Genomic DNA, 20,632 nt, shown 5'->3' with positions numbered 1-20,632 from the left:
ATGATGTGACACTGTTTCACACACACACACACACACACACACACACACACACACACACACACACACACACACACACACACACACACACACACACACACACACACACACACACACACACACACACACACACACACACACACACACACACACACACACACACACACACACACACACACACACACACACACACACACACACACACACACACACACAGAGAGAGAGAAATACAAAGTCAGTCACTGCTAAATGCTATTTATTTAGTATTTATTTTGTTCTTCAAACAAAAAATAGCCAAACTATATACACATCTTTCAGTTGTTCTTTTCCTAAACAGTTTCATTACAAGTATGCTGTTATTTTAACAACATTCAAAGACTTATTAGGCAAAGGAGCTGAGCTGACAGGGATACAAATCACATTTATAGCATTTAGGATAATATTGTTGGAACTACAGTTACCAGAGCTAAAATAAACCAGATGATGGACTTCATACTGTTAAGTGGACAGGCCGTGACAAACTCTTTTCTAAGACTGCAACCAAACATCCAGGGCTTTTTAACAAAACGATATTGCAGGTTATCAAATCATAAAAGTATATGTAGTAGAGTAAAATGTAACTGCAAACAACCCTGTTTTACTCTTCTAAGACTGACCAACCAACAACTAACACCATGCAATATCAGCTTTTAAAAATGTCAAACAGGTATTTTTAAAGATATTCACCGATAAGAGACTCGATAGTATATTCATGGTTTTGGCAACTGATCACAACAACATTAAACTTAGTCACTTTTTAGCACAATTCCACAGTTATGGCCTACTGTTGCTACTTCAGTGTACATAGTTAGCTGTAGCTGTTAACTATCCACCAAAACTTCGGCTAAACATATGTACAAGTGTATTATAAGTCTAAGCTGAAGATATTCATTGAATATCAGTTGTTATTTGGATTAAAAACTGCATATTGATTAGATATCGACGATACAAAAAAAACTGATTGACTAAAAGCATTCATCTCTCAAATCCAATTACATATACATACTTGGAACAAGACACTTTCCAAATTTCCAGGACAGAGTTTCCTTTAAGATAACACACAACCCAGACTGGTCAATTCCTTATCTATTCAGTGCTACCAGAAATGGTCAGCAGCACTGCCCGCTGCACGGACAAAGCTGCAGCAATCTGGGCCGAGTTGTGACCCACCTCAAGGTTTAGTGTCAAAACCCACAAATATGACAAATCACGCAAGCTTGCTCATACAATCATGCTTCCGACAAGCCTGATCTGACAAGTCAAAACTGTAAAAAGTACCTAGTTGCTATCAGGACATTAAGGTTGCCCGGAGTGTAAAAAAAAAATAACCCAAAAGCCCCAACTTGCATCTGAATTTTCAGGAGGACCTGTCACTCTGGTTTAGTTTTAGCCTAGAGCAGTATATCCAACAGTAGTTCGCACACAACAACAAGTCTGTACTTTAAGCCAATCTGTGCATCCTTCCCAGTCAGCTCAGCTCCAGACAGTACAGACTCCAGCCCTTTAGTAAGCCTGCACCTTCAGCAATAATCTAAACAGGAAATCTGAACAAAACCACTCTTCGTTTTAAGGAAACCAAAAGTCAACAAAAGCTAACCAGCAAAATCAGATTAATCAAACATCGCTTGCTGCTCTATTCTGTAGCTAAATAGCAACTGACATGGTGCTCAGATGTAGCAAATTAATACAGAATAGACTGTCCTGCTTGCCAACAGTAAACAGACTTGTAGAAAGCTCCTATCTTTCTTTGACTTAAGAGGACAGTTAAGGAGGTGGTTTCCAACTTAAATTCATCATTTAGAGAACATTTTCAGTTAGCCATTCAGGACTGAACTATACAATTTAAGGCATGTTTAACAGAAATAAAGCAAAACCACTATGAGAGAAAAATCAAAACACAAACTTTTACATTATTTACAAAGCTCAGCGTTTATATTGATGAGCGATGACGCTTGTGTGTGTCTGTATGATTTGATATTGATGTAGCCCTGTTATGTATGCAGACGTGGTTCCAGAGGAGAGCCACTGTAACTGAGTGTAAGTTGCTTTTGGTGTGCATGTAGTGTGTCTTTAACTCCTTTGAACTCTAGAATCTATGTGACATGTAGCTACGTGTTTGTGTTTTGTCATGTTTCAAAGTCTTTTTGTACAATTCTTTTCAGTTCATCCAGTTCAACAGCTGAAGGGATTTCTGGTGACTTCGATGTAATCCAGCCACGTCCATCGAAACCCAATCCAGCTCTCAAATCTCTGACGTCTGGGAGAGTCTTCTGTCCCGCTGGTTAGAAAACCTCCACACAACCACCTGAGAGTTTCAGGCCGAGGTGGGGGATGACATCTGGGCAATACGAGCCTCTTTATCCTCTTCCTCGCCGTAGAGAGCGCCTGATGAAATCCCAAACCTAACACTTCCAACACAGATGGGATCCATGGTCGATACACCTGAAACTTCATCTGGTAAATGTCCAACTGATAATGCCGATGGCCTGCCAAGTCCGAGGTCAAGACAGAAAAGTTTCTTAGGGTTTAAGTTCAATTGACAGGTTTAGGGTCAACTGGTTCATGGGTTGGCTGTAGATTAGATCCTCCTTGTAGAGGGCAGCAAATAAAGCACAGCCAGACTCCTGAGAGAAGACAGAAAGAAAGACTTACCAAACTCTCCAAACAACTCCCTTAGTGCCACAAAATTAACCACGAGTAAATGGATCAAATGAAATCCTAAGTACAAAATGCCAAGAAGAACTAAAGAAAATGATCTTACCATTGCCAAAGCTTTTTTTCTCCTGCTGCAGTAACTCAAGGCAGTCATCAGGTTGGGAGAGGAAGTGGAAGCCTCCTTGCCAAAATCTCTTCAAACCCATGTCTGCCTCTTCACTGTGCATGTTGATCAAACACTCTTGGTGGGGCTCTTTGTAGCGACCGCAGCATCCATTTTTGATAATTATTTATCAGTCAGTCTTGGAGCCACTGTAGCATGTCCAACACCTTAGTCCATGTTTTTTTTTTTTTCCCTTCCATCCCCAATAATTTCAGGGTTACTGGCAAACTAAGGGAAACTCACAGCGAGTCTATCTCAAACTATATTCAAAAAGATTGGTTTTCTTGAAGAACATTCACTCCGTATAATCAACATCTCATGAATTTTCCTTCATCCATTTGCAAATTTTCTTTCTGCTCTGAAAGATAATACAAAAATATGGTTATATACACAGGAGGTGGGAGAAGACGTGCTTCTCGAGTCTCTTATTTCAGTTTTGGGAATATCTTTTCTGTGACTTTGTCAAAGTCGTAGCAATCCTCCTGTTGTAATTTGTGCTCCCATCCCCAAAATGGTACCTCACAGCTTGAATGAACAAAAGTGCATAGGTGAGTTGGTGAGTGGGCAGGGTGAGTGCTTATGAGGGTTGAGGTGAAGACAAGCACACTAACAAGGTGTACTCATATCACCATCTCAGTTCCCTCTAGGGTTATGCAGCCCTGCACTCTCCTCAAAAACAGAGCCCATCCTTGATTTTCCCGCCTTCGCTCCATGGTTGATCATCAAGCCTCAGGATCCACAACCAAACACAAGGTCCAGTTAGAGGATCATGTCCATGTTCTTGTGATACCTGCCACTCTTCCCCAAAAAACAAAAAAAACACCACTCAATGTCCATATGGCAGAAGCGCACTTGCAAACCCCACCCATCTTATGTGGGAAAAAAACGAAAATAAAAAACAAAAACTGCACCCACAGAAATCCATGTGGTTTGTAAACAACCAAAGCTCCAGTATGGAATAGAAAGAGTCCTTTCTTTTAATTCTTAGTCACTATTTGTACGACCAGGATTGTAGAGGCAGTGTGTTCAACTGTATCCATCCCGAGTTTTTTTTCTTCTTCTTCTCCACAAAAAAAAAAAAAGTTCTCGCTAAATTCTTTGAAGCTTTTTTGTATTTTGTTTCCGTTTTGAAATCTTCTGAGGAAAAAAAATCTGGTATCAGCACGGGTTTCTTGTCATTTTTTTGGAATACATTCAATATTTTCTTAAGAAATAATACACACACTTCACATGGCGATAATGAAAAAGAAAAAGAAATTAAGGAAAAAAAAAAATTAAAACACACAACAAAAAATAGCAGCCCCAAGTGCTCATTATCTTAGTCCAAATACTTTTTAAACTTTGTATATAATGTATATATTCATATATATTTTTCATAAAAAAAGAAAACTCGTCATTATCAAATTGCAACAACGAATAAGTAACACAATATGCTAACATTTCATGCACCGTTCTGTGCACTTGCACATTAAGATGCTGTTTTTTTTTTTTTTTCAGAGTCAGCAACTCGACACCTTTCATTCACAAGTTCGAGAGCTGACAAAAGGCAACGTGATCACACCCCAGGACAACAGACTGGACTAACCTTCCGATGGATCACCCCTAGACTGAACTAGAAATATTTACGATATATAAACTGACATACTTTACATACACTGTGCTGAGCACTGACGCACATCACACTCGCTCTCAAAAAAGAGTTAATGTCTCAATGGCCACGCACCCTATCCAAGTTCTTAGGCACAAATGTGCATTCATACGCATACAAAAACAGCACATGTATTCAAAAATGAGTACCTGTAGTCTTAACTCATTTCTATGAACAGAAAATGAACATGCACACACGCACACACATACAAATTCTCAATCTGATGCACACACAGTAATGTCCCTCATGATTCGCCCTGCCTGCTAGTCCTCATAGGTCTAGAGACAGCTCCCAATGGGGAGAGGCTAAGGGGAAATAAACAAGTGGTGGTCATCATGTGATGAGCGCAAAGCTAACATTTACAAATGTATGCATTTCTATTTCGTCTATTTGGGGATGAAGAGCTGGTGAGAGAAAGGATGTGTTGTGCAATTGCCCTCTCTCTCTCTCTCTCTGTGTCTCATTCATTCATTCAAAATGTCTCTCTCGTCACTCTCTCATGACATACAGATCAAGTCCCTGTTTGGAGAAGGGACATAAACACACTCTCTTAACATGAGAATACAAAATTACCATTTGAACAAAAAAAAAAGACAAAAATGGCCTCTTATGTTTCATACATCTTGGTAAGCAACAAAAGAATGAAGAAAAAAAAACAACATTGTGCAGACTGGTATATTACTGACACAAACCAACCATCACACATCAGTCACTCTCAGTCATACAAACACATTCACAAAAATATTCACTTCTAGAACTAACCCCATTTGTTTGATTTTTTTTGTTGTTTTTGTTATTTCTTTTTTTAGGCAAGTGCAAATCTTCAAGTTTTTTTATAATCCATTTTTCAATAGCTTTACTTTTTATATAAACGTAAAAAAATGCTAAACAAGAGAAATATCAACAGTGTTTGTCTTTCGAGAAAGGATTTGCTCTCTGATAAGGTTTCAACTAAAGGTCCCCCTGACTTTGAAAACCTAACAGCCCGACCATTCGCCCCACCGACTGCTTCACCGCCCCCTTCCAGTTCTGACACACAGGCACACAGATAATGTGTATGTACACATACTGTATGCGCACTGATTCCCAACACACTCACATTCACACACATGAAAAAAAAAAACTATTCAAATCCCATCTCAATAAAGTGCATTAGTTCAGTATAAGGTGCTTAATCTTTTGAGTGCCAGAGGATACCCATCTTCCTTTTTAACATCCCCCCCCCTCTCCCCTGCTCAAGTGATCAACTGGTGCAGCAGGGAGCCCTTTTTTTTTTTTTCCAGAGGGAAGGAAGAGTGGGAGGCGCAGATCCAGGCGCCTCCTCCCTGTACCTCCCCTCACACGCTCGCTCCCTTCCTATCCCCACCCCCTCCCCCAGGTTCCCCCAGCAGTGCACATTCGTCATCAGGTTTGTCTGATTAAAAGACAGAAGGCCTCAGGTAGCTATTGCTGCTGCGCTGCGTCACATCAGTAATCCTCCACCATCTCCATCTCATTCAGGCTCAGACAATCGCCCGTGTTGTGGAATGAGTACCCTGCAGGGATGGAGGGGGGGAGGGTGGGCAAGGAGAGAAAGGGTAGAGGGAAGAGGCAGAGAGAGCAGAGTAAGATCAGAGGAGGATGAGACATGGTGGACTTAGAAGGGCTGGCAGGGGATAAAGAAGATGCAAGCCAGAAAACATTTGATAAGAAGAGCCCTCTGTTCTAGAAAGGTTAAACCTTAATTGTAAATGTAAGAAGAAACAAACTCATTACATGCCATAAAAATTACATTTACATTACATTTATGTACGGTTGTCTAATAATCAACTGTAGATAGTAGTCACATCCAAGCCAAGGTAATATAAATGTTACCTCCTTGTTCAAAATGAGTGTACTGATGCAATGTTTTAATCCGCACAATCTCTTTTCCCTCTACAGAATAAGAAGGCTGAAACTATATAGATTCCAATATTCATTTTTAGCTATATCACATTTGTTTGGCCACCTGTTTTCATCTACTAACAGCGAGCCACGTCCCATCCCTAGGTCTACGCTCAAACAGCTCATGGGTAAATAAATAAGCCTCAGACATAAGCCTACCCTACGAGCACGTCCTACTCACCACCTGGAGCGAGTGCAAACAAGTCATCAAGAAGAAGCAATACTCTCTGCTGCTTCTTCCTTGGTCGCTTTGGTTAGACCCCATTGATTCCAGATGATGGATACATTATTTCCCATTTTGGCTTATTTTGGGTATCAATTATAACTTTGATGTACAAGTGTCGCTGGTGTATTTGTTGGCAGGTTGTGTGTTGTATAATCACAATGCTAACTTGGGGTCAAGAGATTCAAAGCCATCTATTTATAGATTCTGACCATTTACAGATGAATGAGGTCAAAAGGAAGCAATATTAAATGCTGTTGAGGTCACACACCTAAGATGCTGGGATCAGAGTGCAGCATCATGGGCGGTTTCTTCTTCATCTTTCCCCCCTGGTTGTCATAGAGACCAGCCTTGCTCATGTGGTTGGCTTGAAACATGGACTGCAGGGTGCTTGGATTCATACCTCGCATTGAGTCCTAAAAAAAAAAAAAAAAAAAAAAAAAAGGAAAATAAAAATAAAGACAATCATACAAATGCTAGTCATGACATTCTCAATGGCCCAAGTGTTTGCCCAAGTGAATCCATTTGTACCATATTTTCAATCAAATTATCCACCCCTTGGTTAAGAAATGCATGCCCTTTCCTGTTGTAGCCTTCATTTGTCAAAGATTACATTTTAATTTGAGTCTTCCACTTAGACAGTGACGATGTCTTGTTGTCATGTGTGCATATTGGGAGTACTCCCAGTTTTCTATGAAGGACCTTGTTTCCCCATAAATGATGGCCAATATATGGACAATTGTAAAATATATTCTTGAGGAGCCTTATAGTCTCATCAAGTGGTTCATTAGTTACATTAGGCAACATTCTAGTTAGTAGTAGCAGCAGTGGAAGACATAAAAAGACACAATCACAACAACTCAGCTACATCTTTGTTTGCATGAAAAGTACAAAAGCATATCTGCATTTACCTGCAGAGGGAAGTTCATGTTCAATCCAGCCACTTCCTTTGATAACTGAGATACATAAAGAGGGGAAGAGGAGGGATTTATACATTTAAATAGCACACTTTAAAGGCTCCTCCATCTTATTTCCCATAGCCTGTTATTGGTTGTTTTAAACCTGACCTTCATATGAGAACATTCACAATTATGTATATGCTCTTTTCTTCTCTTTATTGATAGTCAGTATAACAGGAACCATTTCCCAGATTTGTCACTCAAAATGTACCAGGAATTCAGCACATCCTAGTCATGGTTAAAAATATTTTTTGTTGATATAATTTGTATGTCCGGGCAGCAAATGAGAAGTTAGCCAAACGGTTATGTTTTTGACATATGCTGTTCTCATTTTAAAAAGAGTTTTGGAGCTCAGGCCTACCTGCTGCTGCTGTCTCTGTTGGTTGGCTTTCTGTTTGGCACGTCGCTCCAAAAACTGTTTGGCGAACTCTTTGGCTTCCACTGTGTCCCCTAGGTAGGACCGGATGAAGTCCAGTACTGCATAGGGAGACTCCACCTCCTTCAGGTATGCCACAATTGTGGCCACTTAATAAAGAAATACAGTTGAAATGATTAGCAATGCTAAAAATGTGGGGAAGTGTGTTAAAATCTGTTTACTTGGAAGTACTTTTCAGTACATAAATACTAAAATGAGTTGTTATACAACACAGAATAATCACCTATCGAAGTTTAGGGTGAATTTACCTCACCCTTGACATTGCTAAATACATAAAAGCCTACCATCTAGAGAGGAGGAGGAGTTGTTGGCAGAGGTGTTGAGAGCGTGCAACATCTGTTCACACCAGGTAGTGAAGCCATCTTGAGGCTTCATGCCCTGCAGCAGCTTCAGCAGCTTCTCCTCCTCCTCCGTCCGCTTACGACGCATCATGTACTGATCACTGCAGAGGGCATACAGGGTTCAGTGCATATTAACTATGTTCATCATGAAAAACATGCACATATAAATACAATACTATATGCCATATTAGGTGTGAAAAATTAATTTTCATCTGAGTTTATTCAATCTGGTCTATGTACCTGAGAGAAGGGCTGCTGCGGCTGTTCTTCAAGCCCATGTTGTTGTTGCTGTTGCCACGGAGGCCGGCCTGGTTCTTCACAGCCTCGTCCCACATGCCCATGCTGCCCGAAGAGCTCACACTGCCACCCTTACCCTCCATACTTCCTGGGCTGCCCCACATGCCAACTCCATCAGCCCACTGCCCTCCCATGGAGGAGCTCCCCATTGACAAGCCAGAGTGCTGGAAAAAAGGATAGAGAAATCATTGTGACGGGTAACATAGCATTTTATATTTGCATTCCCTACAATGGACTTTCTGTTAAAACTTTAGAAACATTCAATTTACTCACGCGGTCTCTCTGCTGCTGCGCTCTCTGTTGCTGCTGCTGCTTCAGGAGCCTCTCTGCCTCCTGCTGCATTTCCAGCAGAGCCAGAGCTTGTGGCTTCCCGGCCTTGGATAGCCCAGAGGAGGGAGACCCGCTCCAGCCTGAGCCACTTGCCCCAGGACCCTGCTGCTGGGGGGTCTGCTGGAGCAACTTCATGATCAGTTCCTGCTGCTGACGACACTACAGGAACACGTGACGGAGGAAAACAGTTTAAAGACGTAATTTATAACTCGGTGAACAGCAATTAAAGCCTCTTAACAGCCATTTTTATTGCACTTAATCTATCTTAAATATAAAAAGTTAAACCTTTCATGTTACCAAAAATAATAATTCAATTTAGATTTTATAAAATCTAAATTTTATAAAATTTTATAAAATCACTGTCTAGTGCCTTGTAGCCCAAGGCACTAGACAGTGATAAGAGAAATATGTCATTCCTTCAACTCACCTGCTTGCGTCTGAAGAGCTCCTCCTCCTCCCTCCTCTTCTGCTCCTCCTGTTGCCTCCTCTTTTCCTCCCTCCTCTTACGCTGCTCCTCCTCTTCACGCTTCGCCCTGAGATCAGCGTCTCGCCTCTCCTGCTGGAGCTGAAGGGAAAACATCGGGAGTCAAACGAGTAAAAAGGCACAGATTAAAATATGCAGCAAAAGCTGAAATCTGGTTTTGCACAATCCATTTTGTTTACAGATTTTGTGCCAGCTAGTAATAAAAAAAACTTTTAATTGAAAGTTTTTTTGCCCTTGAAAGTAAAGACAATGAGATACAACACAACAGATGACTGGCCACCCAAAACATATGCAATAGATGTGAATCTGCATTGTATGGCTGAACAACTCACAGCTGAACACACCTTTTGAAGCTGTTCGAGAGTTGGACCCTGAGTAGAGGGATTCATTGTTATGTCCCAAAGACTGGCTTCACCGCCTACAAGGAAATAAAATTGGATTAATTTAGCATAATTAGTTACATGTGTTGTGGTTCACAACCAGGTTGCAGTCTGGAATGTACCTGACGGCTGTGAAGCTGAGGTATGCATGTCCCACATGGACCCTGTATCTGGCACTGACATCGACCTGTTCATCGAAGGCATCATACCCTGCTCACTGCACCTATAGTAAACAAAGCAAAGTCAAACACTGAAAGTAAAGGCCAAATTAAGAAACGCCTCTGTAAAATTACAGAAACTTGGACCCAACACACTAGTCTGGACAGGTAAGGGAAACCGTTCCCCCCCACCTCTAGATTCCCACCTGTTAATGAGCTGGAATAGCTGCTGCTGTTGGAGCTGCTGATAAAGAGCTGCTGCTGCCAGCTCCTGTTGCTTTTTCAGGCGGTCCTGGTCTAGGTTTCCCTGCAAAAATGAGAATCACAAGTCAATAAAAAGGCATACTCAAACACTCGACACCAAAACACAGCTATCCATATAGAGTGGGATAAGGCTAAGAGAGAATTGCTTGTGGGACATTTTCCATTATTTACATCCACAGACTGTGCTCTACAAACTAGTCTGGGTGTCTTTAAAATACAAATATAAAAAAAAAAAAAACAGTAATTGTGCATATCCTAAATATGATGTAAAAAGTAACATGTTGTAAAAGATGCTCAAACATCTGATCAACTGTGTCACGTTCAAAGGTAATCAGGAAAACCTGTGACATTATCTGTAGTGTTATATGACAGCATTAAATGCAGGTATTGAACCCGCCATGTGCTGCTCCACGAATTTGAAGCTTAAATGCAAACAGTGATTTTACTGAAGGCCACTGCATAAAATGGTTTTATGACTGTGGTTTCAATATTTATATCCCTTTCCCGATTCCTACTGGGGGAAATTAAGATATTGGGTGTAACACAGTTAAAATGACAAATCTTAAAATCAAGTGGGGGCAATTTCACAAATCTTTCAAGTTATTTTTTGAATGAATCATTGGTGTTTTACCGTAACCTGTCTATCAATCTTTCCTCTCCTCTGCATCCTCCCCTCCCCATCCTCAGCGTTGGCTGAGCTCTGACTCACAGTCCCGGCGGGCCCCCGGGTAGGCTGCGGGCGCTGCGTTGGTGGTGGCTGTCTCACCAGCAGGGGCGGCGGGGAGGGCCCTGGGGCGAAGGGCACGCGGCCCCACATCTTGATGACGTCGCCCAGGGGCTGGAAGCCCTCATCGCAGCCCCGCTTCACCAGCAGGGTCATGGTGAAGTAACCAGCCTGGAACCACTCACACATCTCCACGGTGGTGAACGGACCTGGTAGTGGGTAAGAAAGGGAGACGAAGAGATGAGTTTACAGAGCAAACCCTGTCACTATGTAACTGATGTAATTTGCCTCCTTTCAATTAGTTCAGACAATATCAATATCCATGAATCCATATGCTATGCTTGGCTGGATCAGTGTACAAGTAACTATTAATGCCACAGTGTGCCAGTATACCCTGGATCTCTCCCTGTGGGTCCTTGTAGAACCACTTCATGGCGGCCTCATGTGACAGCGGCAGAGCGGCTGCTGTGTTCCTGCTCTCTTGCTGCTGCAGAGCTTGGGTGAAACACTCCTCTTCCAAAGAAGTGTCCTGCAGGGATGCCACCATCTTCTCCGCCTCCTATGTGCACAAACACACAAACACAGGCATGTGATAACACCACCACATACATTGACCTTGCAAGTTTTGAATAGAATGAATATGGATACATTTCATAGATTAGATTTATTAATTATTCTACATAATGACTTTTGAATATTCTGCAGCAAAATAATCCTTAGTTGATTAGAGTTAAACGTGCTTCCCGTTTCAAAGACAGCATTTTGAAATGTGCCTTCTGTTGTTCCTACCTGCTGCAAGTGCTTCATGCCCTCATCGTCCTCTGCGTCTCCTCCAGGTGGAGGGTGGAGAGGAGCAGCAGAGGAAGGGGGTGGGGGAGGCAGAATGGAGGAGGTGGGGGCGCCGGGGCTTAGCTGGACCTTGGAGCCCCCTACAGGAGCCATGTCTGTCACAAAAACAAAAAGAAGATTTTGGATGTGAGGGGTAGAGCCACCTACTGGCTCTGTATCTGATACAGCAGGAACAGCAGGTTCAGTAAACAAGATATTATATGACCAGGGCTAAACATATTGTGTATCAAACCAAAATATCAACGTGGCTGAGTTTCCTCCAACACACTCAAGAGTCCAGAGACTTAAAGAGCTTGGCTGAACGCAAGAATCCAAAAGCTCTAAAGTTCCTGAGCCAGGACTCTCAACGCTTCAAGTTTAAGTTTAAGTATGAATAGCTAAATGTTTGGATAGTGATGGTCTGAAGCTAACTCTTTGAAATCGTATTGGTAGCTCCAGGGCTTCCAGAGAGATTTAAGGGTTAAGAATACATTTTCAACTTGTATTTTATTGGTGAGAATCAGTCAATATGAGATTCATAAAAGAACCAGTTCCAGCCAATGTTTTCATGGCATTTACTCTTCCCTTTAAAATTTTCAAACTGATCCACTGACAGAAAGTGAAAAAAATGTTTACACATGCTGTACTTTTTGACACAGTTTTGTCAAGTTCTTACTTTCCAGTAGTTAATTCAACATTGTGTCAATGTGGCTGTTTCACAGTTGAAACCTTAACCTGAAGATAATCTGACTAAAGTAAGGTGTTAATAATAATGGCATTCCTGTAAAGCAAATGCATGACTTGCTCAATGAAAAGCTGGTCTAAATCTGGATTGGGATCAGAACATGGAGCTATTTAAATCCTAAAAATACTAGATAATTGTAATAAGTTTGACATAATACCAAAATTATTTATTTAATAGTTGATAGTTTCAGTAAATACTAAAAAACTAAATATATATTTAACTTGTTGCATTAAGGTGTACCTTCACTGGGTGTGCTGCTGGCCTTGACGAGGTGGCTGTGATTCAGCTGAGGGTTATCCACCACTGGGCAAGAGTTGCTGGGCCGAGGCTCCAGGGATGGAGGGGCACAGTGTAGGAGAGCGGGAGGAGAGGAGGAGGGAGATGCTCGCTTTGTCTCGCCATCCGATACAGCCTGGCCAGCTTCTTTATTATCTGTGAGGTAAAAGTGGAGGAAAGGAAGTAAGATCCCACAATCGTTAATAATTGTGTTCAACTAGGAAAAAATGTATGGACAAAATGAAAACGATTTGGTGTTTTGCACATTTAGGATGCAGAAGGCTCATTTATTGTCTATTTCATCAAGTTTTATTTACATAAAATGTTTGCTTTTAACTCATTTGGTCACTGAAACAATCGGCTGGCATATAAAAAAGTATTTCCTTACCCTTGTCTTTATCTCCTTCAGCACCGTTCCTCTCCATGTCAGCATAGCTCTCCTCCTCATCCTCCTCCTCTATGCCCTTAAACTCAAACTCTTCCTCCAGGATTATATCCTTTCCGCCCTTCTGACAGAGGATGTTCAGTAGAAGTAGTGGAAATGAAAGAGTAAAACAAATATTCATTAGTGCGGACTATAAAAGAAATACACGATCTGAAATACAAGATGTCAGTGTTTTACACCGATAATGTATAAAAACCTATTGTGAATATGTAAATTATACCAGGGTCTGAAAATAAATGACAAACCCACCTTCAAAGGCATGAAAGCTCCAGAGGAGTCAAACGTGCCCATCTCCCCGTCCTCCTCGTCTGTACACCACTCGGGCAGGCCGTCCCTGTCATCCTCTAGTCCCTCACTGCCTGCACGCCGCCGGCCACCACCATGGCCCTCAGAGTCCCGGAAATCGAAATCAAACTTCCTCCGACGACTCTCACCTGGACCGGTATGGTCCCGCCAGCCTGCTGAGCGAGGACCACCATCTGACAAAAGAAATGGCCCGCCATCAATGTCAAACTTAAGTTACAAATATCAAGTAGTCTGTTACTACTACAAAAAAAAAGAAAAAAGGGACAAAAACAAGGTTTCAGGAGAACCACATTGCCAAGTTACAGCAGAGATCTGTTATATGTCACCTCCGGTTTAGAGTCTAAGAAGAGTTTAGAAAAAGGTCATGTGGTCTTTAACCTGACTGTGCTCAGAAACTGTGGCAGCATTAGAGTGCAGCTCTGTTTCAGCTAAAACCTGACTGTGTCATTATGAATCACTTTACTGCCGCTAGATGTCACTATATCTACTGCTAAGTTAAATCTGCTGCACACATTGTCACAACTTAAGATTTGTCTAAACTCATGCTTGCCGCTGTAGTGCCAGAGTATGTAGGGAGGCGTTTATACTCTATGTGCTGTGCACTGAATTATTCTCCGAATTGCCATAGGGCGTATAACAAAATGGACTGTGAAGAATCAAAAAGACAAGGAGTGTATCCCATAGATATGCCCATAGACTGTAGGTGTCGCCGGCAAAAAGCCATCAACCAACCTCCACAAAACAGAGGAAGGATTGTAATTATCTGTAAACTCATATCTCATATTCATGGACTACTGTATTGCCTTTATACAAGCCCTGTAAAGAAAGAAGTCAAGTATTGGATGCATTAGAAAGAAAAGAAGGTTGAATATGCTGTCAACAATACGATTTGGCTGGAAAATACAAACTATACTGAAGATTTTTCAGACCTCTCTCTTAAGTATTTAAAAAGCAAATTGTTCAATTTTGTATAATCCCCAGACATGTAAAGAGTGTTTTTTATCAGTGAACCATTTGTGACAGTCATGAGATGCCGAGCGCCAAGTTACAAAAAAATCTGAGGTGCTCGAGCTAGTGCCAAACCACTTGCGGGGCCCACACGGACCACATGCCAGCATCACTACGGCGAGTATAAACTTAGCTTCAGCTCTGACGTCAGTGAGGAGTAATATAAATCATTTTCTTCTACCCAGGACATTAATATGTAAAATCTTATCAGCTGTCCCCATTTTTGTTACACAACCTACACTAACTTAACAGTGAACCAAAAGGTTACACATTGTGCACTTACACAGATTTAACTGGTCACACTTGTTTTTTTAAATTGATTTAATCCACAGAGTATTACTGACTACTTAAAGAACCAAACAGGCCTGTGTACGGGGATACCTGATTTTTTCAAGGAATAATGTAGGCTTGAGCAAGAAAGGTCTTTGGTCTAATGTGGTTTAAAGCTGTTCAATACAAAGTGGTCATTTAACCATCATATGAATTATTAAGCCACCTGAAGCTGTATAATTTGAGAAAAAAAACACATAAAAATGATTATGATGGGATTTTTCCAGGAATCTGTACCAAACTAAAAGGGTTTTCTTAAGTCTTTAGAATATAATGGGTAGGCCAGGACATATTTCCAGCTCAAAAATCTTTCATTAAAAATTGCATTTTGACACACGTTTTGCCTTATAGCGATATTGCGCATCCTGCGGTAGGCCATATTGTGATTTCCCAAATATTCCTATGAACTGTGCAGCCCAAAATCATAAGTAATATTCATATTATATACTTAAGTCAGTAAGTAAGTAATTAGTTAAGAGTAAAATTGAAAATTTTACTTGCATTTCAGCTGAGTCCATGCTTGTTTTGATAGAGCAAGTGCATTGAAGCTAAACTAAGCTAACAGCAAGAGGTCCTTCATACTGGTGAATGAAATCATATCAAGGGGTGTGCCCATCATGCATTTAAAAAAGAAAAAAAAAATGAGGCCTTTGTTTTCTTGTGTTTAGCTTTCATTTTCAACACTAACAAGGCAGTTTGAGGCAGCGCTACAATAAATAAATAAATGTTTGTATTTCTCATACCATCCCTGCGGAGTCCAGTAAGTCTCCAGTTGGTGCCCGGCTCCGCCTCCTCCTCCTCCTGCTGCTGCTGCTGCTGCTGCTGCTCCTCCCGCAGGATGCGCCAGTTATCGCTGTCAGCCCTTGTGTACTCCTTCCTACCCGGCACCACGGGCCCTACGGCCTCTTCAAAGCCGGGACGGCCAACCTCCCGCCGCAGCGGCTTCTCAAATCGTCGCTCACCCCTGAGGAAAGGAGGGAAACAGAGAGGAATCAGTTAAGTGATAAAGAGAGGAAAACAATCCCAAAACATGAAGTCGTTTTTATCTTAGAGAAATATTTCCAGCTAAACTTGCATCTCATCACCACTGATACCGATACACAAACTTTAACTAGCCTCAAGAAGAAAAACTGGTGAAGATATACAACAGATACTTTTGTTTAGCCTCAGCAGATACAAGAATATGTCTGTAAAAGTGATAATTCATCCCACGAAAGCAAAAATCTACAAAAATGATATCCTACAAAAGGATTGAGTATATTACACTGGATGACAGCGTCTCTCAGCTGTTAAGATATATGCCTTTTCTATGCCACGGAGAACTTGGAGCCATGATTTATTTAACCTTTAGGTAGTGTGTGCTGGGTTTTTCTTACCGGTCATCCCAGCTCTGGCTGCGGTGTATCTCTCGGACGCTGCGTCCAAAACCCACCTCCACATCTTCAATACTTCTTTGGTAGAATCCACCTTCACCACGACCTCGTCCTGATTGTAAACACACGGAAAATAAGTTATTTATATTTAATATCATCATCATTTGAATAAGAGAACTTGTGATCAGAAAGTTGGGATTTTTTCACTCACTCTGTGCAGTCGAATGTGCTCTCTCAACTATGTTTTGTTTTGTATCAGCCCAACATTTTTTATTTTTTCAAATAATTCAACAAACACTATATTACAAAATTAAGAGTGTAAGTACCGAAAAAGCTTCAAGCTTCAGACAGAAACAAACACCAGCACATGCACACAAATCATGAAAACCACACAGCATCATTCTTCCAAGTTGTTTCCTTGGATGTCCTGAACCAGACGGCTTGTGTTTACGTTGGCCATTCATATGCGCAGAGTGCGGTGAGTCACAAGGTGATTTCATAAGCCCAGCCGTTTTAGACAGGTGTGGCTGGACAAAAAGGGGGACTATTTAGACAGGCTAAGAGGAAGTGTGCTGCATCAAGATGGTGGAAGAAAAGGGGGAAATAAACACTTCAGGGGTTGGCTTGAATAAGCTGTTACTTTTCCTGGATAACAGCCATTGTAGTTCCAGCCAAGGGTTTTGGAAATCGTTTCTGTTGCTGTTGGACTGGTGTTAGTTTCAGCATAAGTGGCTGTGGATTTATCATGAGTGTACTTAGGTCTAATCAATGCTGTTCTATATTTGTTGCTGTTTCTCTTGTAATGGTTGTCTGGGAGGTTTTCTTTTGCCGTGTTACCTCGACCGCCTCGTGTGGCCCCTCGTCCTCGGACCACTCCAGCGGGGGCGGCCCCGCCCACCCCTTTTCCCATGAGCCTCAGCACGGCCACACTGTTCACAGACATGGAGAAGTTCCTCTGCAGAGAGAAAATGGAAAGAGCAAAGGGGAGGAATGTGAGGAATGTGAGCTTACAGCCATATTTGTCAGCTAGAAGAACAGCCCACTTTCAAACTGAGGTCGTATCGCTATGAGACATGACATGGCGAGCTGAAACTCTTCGACATTTGCAGGTATCAGTGTATTTGTGACAGACCTGTTCCTCCTCAGTGAGAGGCACCAGTGCCAGGGGCTGCATGGGCTCATCTTGCAGAATAGCAGCAAACTCCTTATCCTGCATGTCCTCTGGGACCTAAAACAACAACAATAGGCACTTGAAAAAACATCTTAAAACCATTTATTTTCATGACTTCTAAAAGCAACTGACCTCCAAACAGGTCTTCTTTTTTGAGGATGGGGAAGTCAGTGGAGTTTTATAAAGCGATATACATGTGTTGATAACGTGCATGATCACTTTTAGAACCAATGACTTCCTCAACATTGCTAAACATTCAAGATAATTCTTCATATTCTGTGATTCTTACAGTCGTGAGAGAAACTTTCAGAGCTTTGTGACGAACCTTGTTGTCTTTGATATAAAGTGCTAACATCTCCTCTCGGCCGTAGCGGTACTCGGCCAGCTTGTACTTTGGCATGGCGGGGGAAGGAGGGGGGGAAGTCACACTCCCCCCACTGGACAGTGCACGGAGCCTGCGTGAAGAAGAAAAATGTCTTATAAATAACTTGGTGTAAATTCCCCTGTCCACACAGAATACATAAAAATGACAGATTTTGTGTAAGGATGATTGAATTGATTTTTATCTGAGCAGGAGAACAACTTCTAATAGAATCCATCTTGCAGCAGGAAAACATTTTTTTTTTTACCAAATGTTTTGTAAAAAGTCAACCAATCTACTATACAGGTCCCGCTGAATACACTTGGCTCAACACAGATGATGTTAGCTTTCCAATCTCAAGATTTCTTTTTAAAAAGCTATTACGAGCAGCCCAGATTCCAAGGCCTGCCGTTTAACAATGGCTCCATTCACATGCCTCGACAAAACAGGTCATTGACTCACAGCCACACATCAAAACCACATGGAACTCTCAAAAGGTGTGGAGGGGGCTGTGGGGTGTAAGAGGTAAAGGAAGACATCAGAGAAGACCAGTCGGTGGCATGTGGCATGTCAAAGACGGTAAAAATAAGTAGTGCAGCAACCAAAATGAACAATAAGAGGAGAACTCAGGAAACATGCCAGTGGTTGAGATACTAAGAAATATTTTTGCATCCACTTCTACCTTAGAAAAATGTTGCTTCCTCTCAAATACGACAAACATGTAGTCCAACAGGATGCTAAACACTTCCATCAATACATTCACAGTCCTTGGTGCTCTTATAGAGCAACGGTTGGCCTAATAACGGTTGCATAAATACAAATGCGAGGCATAATGTTTTGGGTTTGAATTCTAACACGATGACTAGAATTTTGCAGACCCTACTGCCAACAAAACCGCAAATGGTCTGCATCATTTTGCAATGCCAAAAGGCATTAAAAGTCTTGTAAACATGCTGGCCAGACAGCTGGATGTGCTGAGCACTTGAACTGGCCACTGGATAAAAGTGTGCGAGAAGGGCCACTGAGAGGAAAGCAGCTGCAGATGTGTAAAGAGCGATATATTGTGCAAAGCTGGCACTGCACCAAGAATGCACAGAGCAGTCACAGGCTGTTAAGAGATTGAGTGCTACAAAACTGAAGACTACGCCCCCCATTAATCGCAACACAAGCATTCATTGAAGAGGCGGAGGAGAAACATCAGAGAGACAGACAGAGATGGACAGAAGACCACTGAACAATACCCACATTTTGAGGTAAAAAGCTGCTTTCCCACAGTTAGTGATAACAAGAGAAAACCCATCTTTAAAATGTACCACTAATAACATTTAATTACATTTACCAACTTTAGACTATTATTGATGCTGGCATGTAGATAGTTATAGTGATTTTCTAGATAGATAGATCAGCATTCTATATATCCCTAGGTAAAAAAAATCACAAGTACACATTACTTGCCCCTAAGGACATTGATGTTGGTTAAAATGATTATTTTCATTATCTATTCAACTGCCCATTATTTTCTTGGTTAATGACTGTTCACATTTTCGTAAAATGTCAATTTTACACCCAAAAATGCTTTATCACATTAGCAAATTGCCATTTAATGGAATGGACACATTCAAAAAGGCCATTTACCATCTAGACATTATAGCAGAATGTGTAGATTTAAGTCAAGATTCTTTTTAAGCTCAGAGAAAAAATAATGACACAATAATGTCATTTTGAACATCTACAGTACGATGACTTTGAAAAATATCTGCTGATGAAGACTAGGTGATAAGGTCAAAAGCTCCACAACAAGCAGTTAAGTACATATTGAGTTGTGTCAGTCATATATCACATTAAACTTAATTAAATCTTCAAATGCCTACAGTGCTGCGAAGAATTTATATATTCATGATTAGAAACGATCATGAATATATTCTACAGGAGATACTTAACTATGATTTCAGTGTGACTTCAAACATTTGCTAAAATAATGTAGAGAAACCAGATCAGTTACCATTCTGGGCCGAAGTTAAGAGTCTCAGCAGTCATATTCCTCACGTCCACACAGAACTGAGTATCTGAGAGAAAAACAAATTTCAGTTTAAATTAATGAAGAAAAAAAAAAAAAACACAACTTGGAGGAAATGTTTGAACAAAAGAGTAAATGTGGCCTTTTTTGCCTTACCCTGTCCAGATGATCGGAGCAGGCTGGGCTGGACCAGGCTAGGGCTGGCTGGCTTTAGTTAGGCTTAGGTGACTAGAAGGCTGAGTGGTGCTTAAGCTGTGGTCACAGAGCTCCCCAAACACACAGACACAAAGAGAATAGCTGCCAGTTTCAGGTGCTTGAGGAATACCAGGTTGTCAGGTCCTAACTAGATAAGGAAGGGGGTTCGACTATAGTTTGGAGAATGGAAGCTCCTGCTACTCACAGCCGAAAAGGGTTGAACATAAAAAAAGAAACAAAATAAGAACCTTGGGAATTAACGATGGAACAAAATAAAACACTCTTGCTAGTAATAATGTTTTCTTTTTTTTTTTTCTTCTTTTTTTTTTTTTTTTTTTTTTACAGCAGTTATATCTCACATTAAAGTTAAAAATATCAGTTGATTCATCAAAAAAGTAACGCAGGAACGAAATAACAGCCAAAACACTGGAACAGGCTGCTGGAACAGCTGCCAAGAGCAGATGCGACTCGCACTCCTCTTTTCTTTTCTCCCTCTCTCCCTCCGTGCCTTTTTCTCTGGCTCCAACTGAAATGTGGATTGACGGAGACCCTCCAG

The 20,632-nt window shown here is 41.2% G+C and overlaps 1 protein-coding gene across 4 annotated transcripts; it reads right to left on the bottom strand.

Moving 5' to 3' along the window:
• Positions 1-247: 247 nt before the first annotated feature.
• Positions 248-20,402, bottom strand: gigyf1a (GRB10 interacting GYF protein 1a). Of its 4 annotated transcripts, none has more exons than XM_054601044.1 (25): positions 20,038-20,402; positions 19,867-19,930; positions 17,829-17,958; positions 17,465-17,560; positions 17,170-17,287; positions 16,336-16,444; positions 15,703-15,923; positions 13,565-13,794; positions 13,259-13,379; positions 12,835-13,026; positions 11,811-11,965; positions 11,415-11,580; positions 10,929-11,230; positions 10,240-10,340; positions 9,998-10,098; positions 9,828-9,913; positions 9,439-9,576; positions 8,955-9,170; positions 8,625-8,845; positions 8,328-8,485; positions 7,969-8,132; positions 7,560-7,604; positions 6,920-7,064; positions 2,798-6,037; positions 248-2,660 (listed from the first exon to the last, which is right to left on the bottom strand). In XM_054601044.1, exons 2-24 carry the CDS (start codon positions 19,899-19,901, stop codon positions 5,970-5,972), a joined length of 3,318 nt encoding a protein of 1,105 aa, XP_054457019.1. In that variant the 5' UTR covers positions 19,902-19,930; positions 20,038-20,402; the 3' UTR covers positions 248-2,660; positions 2,798-5,969. The 4 variants fall into 4 exon arrangements, with proteins under 4 accessions (XP_054457019.1, XP_054457022.1, XP_054457021.1 ...); XM_054601047.1 differs by having other exon boundaries at positions 9,840-9,913; XM_054601046.1 differs by having other exon boundaries at positions 10,935-11,230.
• Positions 20,403-20,632: the final 230 nt, after the last annotated feature.

Source organism: Anoplopoma fimbria, chromosome 7 (genome assembly GCF_027596085.1).
Source record: "Anoplopoma fimbria isolate UVic2021 breed Golden Eagle Sablefish chromosome 7, Afim_UVic_2022, whole genome shotgun sequence".
In the NCBI taxonomy this organism is placed as follows: domain Eukaryota; kingdom Metazoa; phylum Chordata; class Actinopteri; order Perciformes; family Anoplopomatidae; genus Anoplopoma; species Anoplopoma fimbria.
Note: the sequence above shows the minus strand (reverse complement) of the source record. Positions and strands in the feature narration are given on the sequence as shown.

What these genes read in the sequence shown, in the direction of transcription:
- gigyf1a (XM_054601044.1), bottom strand. Translation starts at nt 19,901, where the DNA reads ATGACTGCTGAGACTCTTAACTTCGGCCCAGAATG. An exon ending in GAGCTTTCATGCCTTTGAAG is followed by an intron (nt 13,380 to 13,564) that starts GTGGGTTTGTCA and finishes ATCCTCTGTCAG; the next exon opens with AAGGGCGGAAAGGATATAAT. An exon ending in CGCAGCAGCCCTTCTCTCAG is followed by an intron (nt 8,486 to 8,624) that starts GTACATAGACCA and finishes TGCCCTCTGCAG; the next exon opens with TGATCAGTACATGATGCGTC.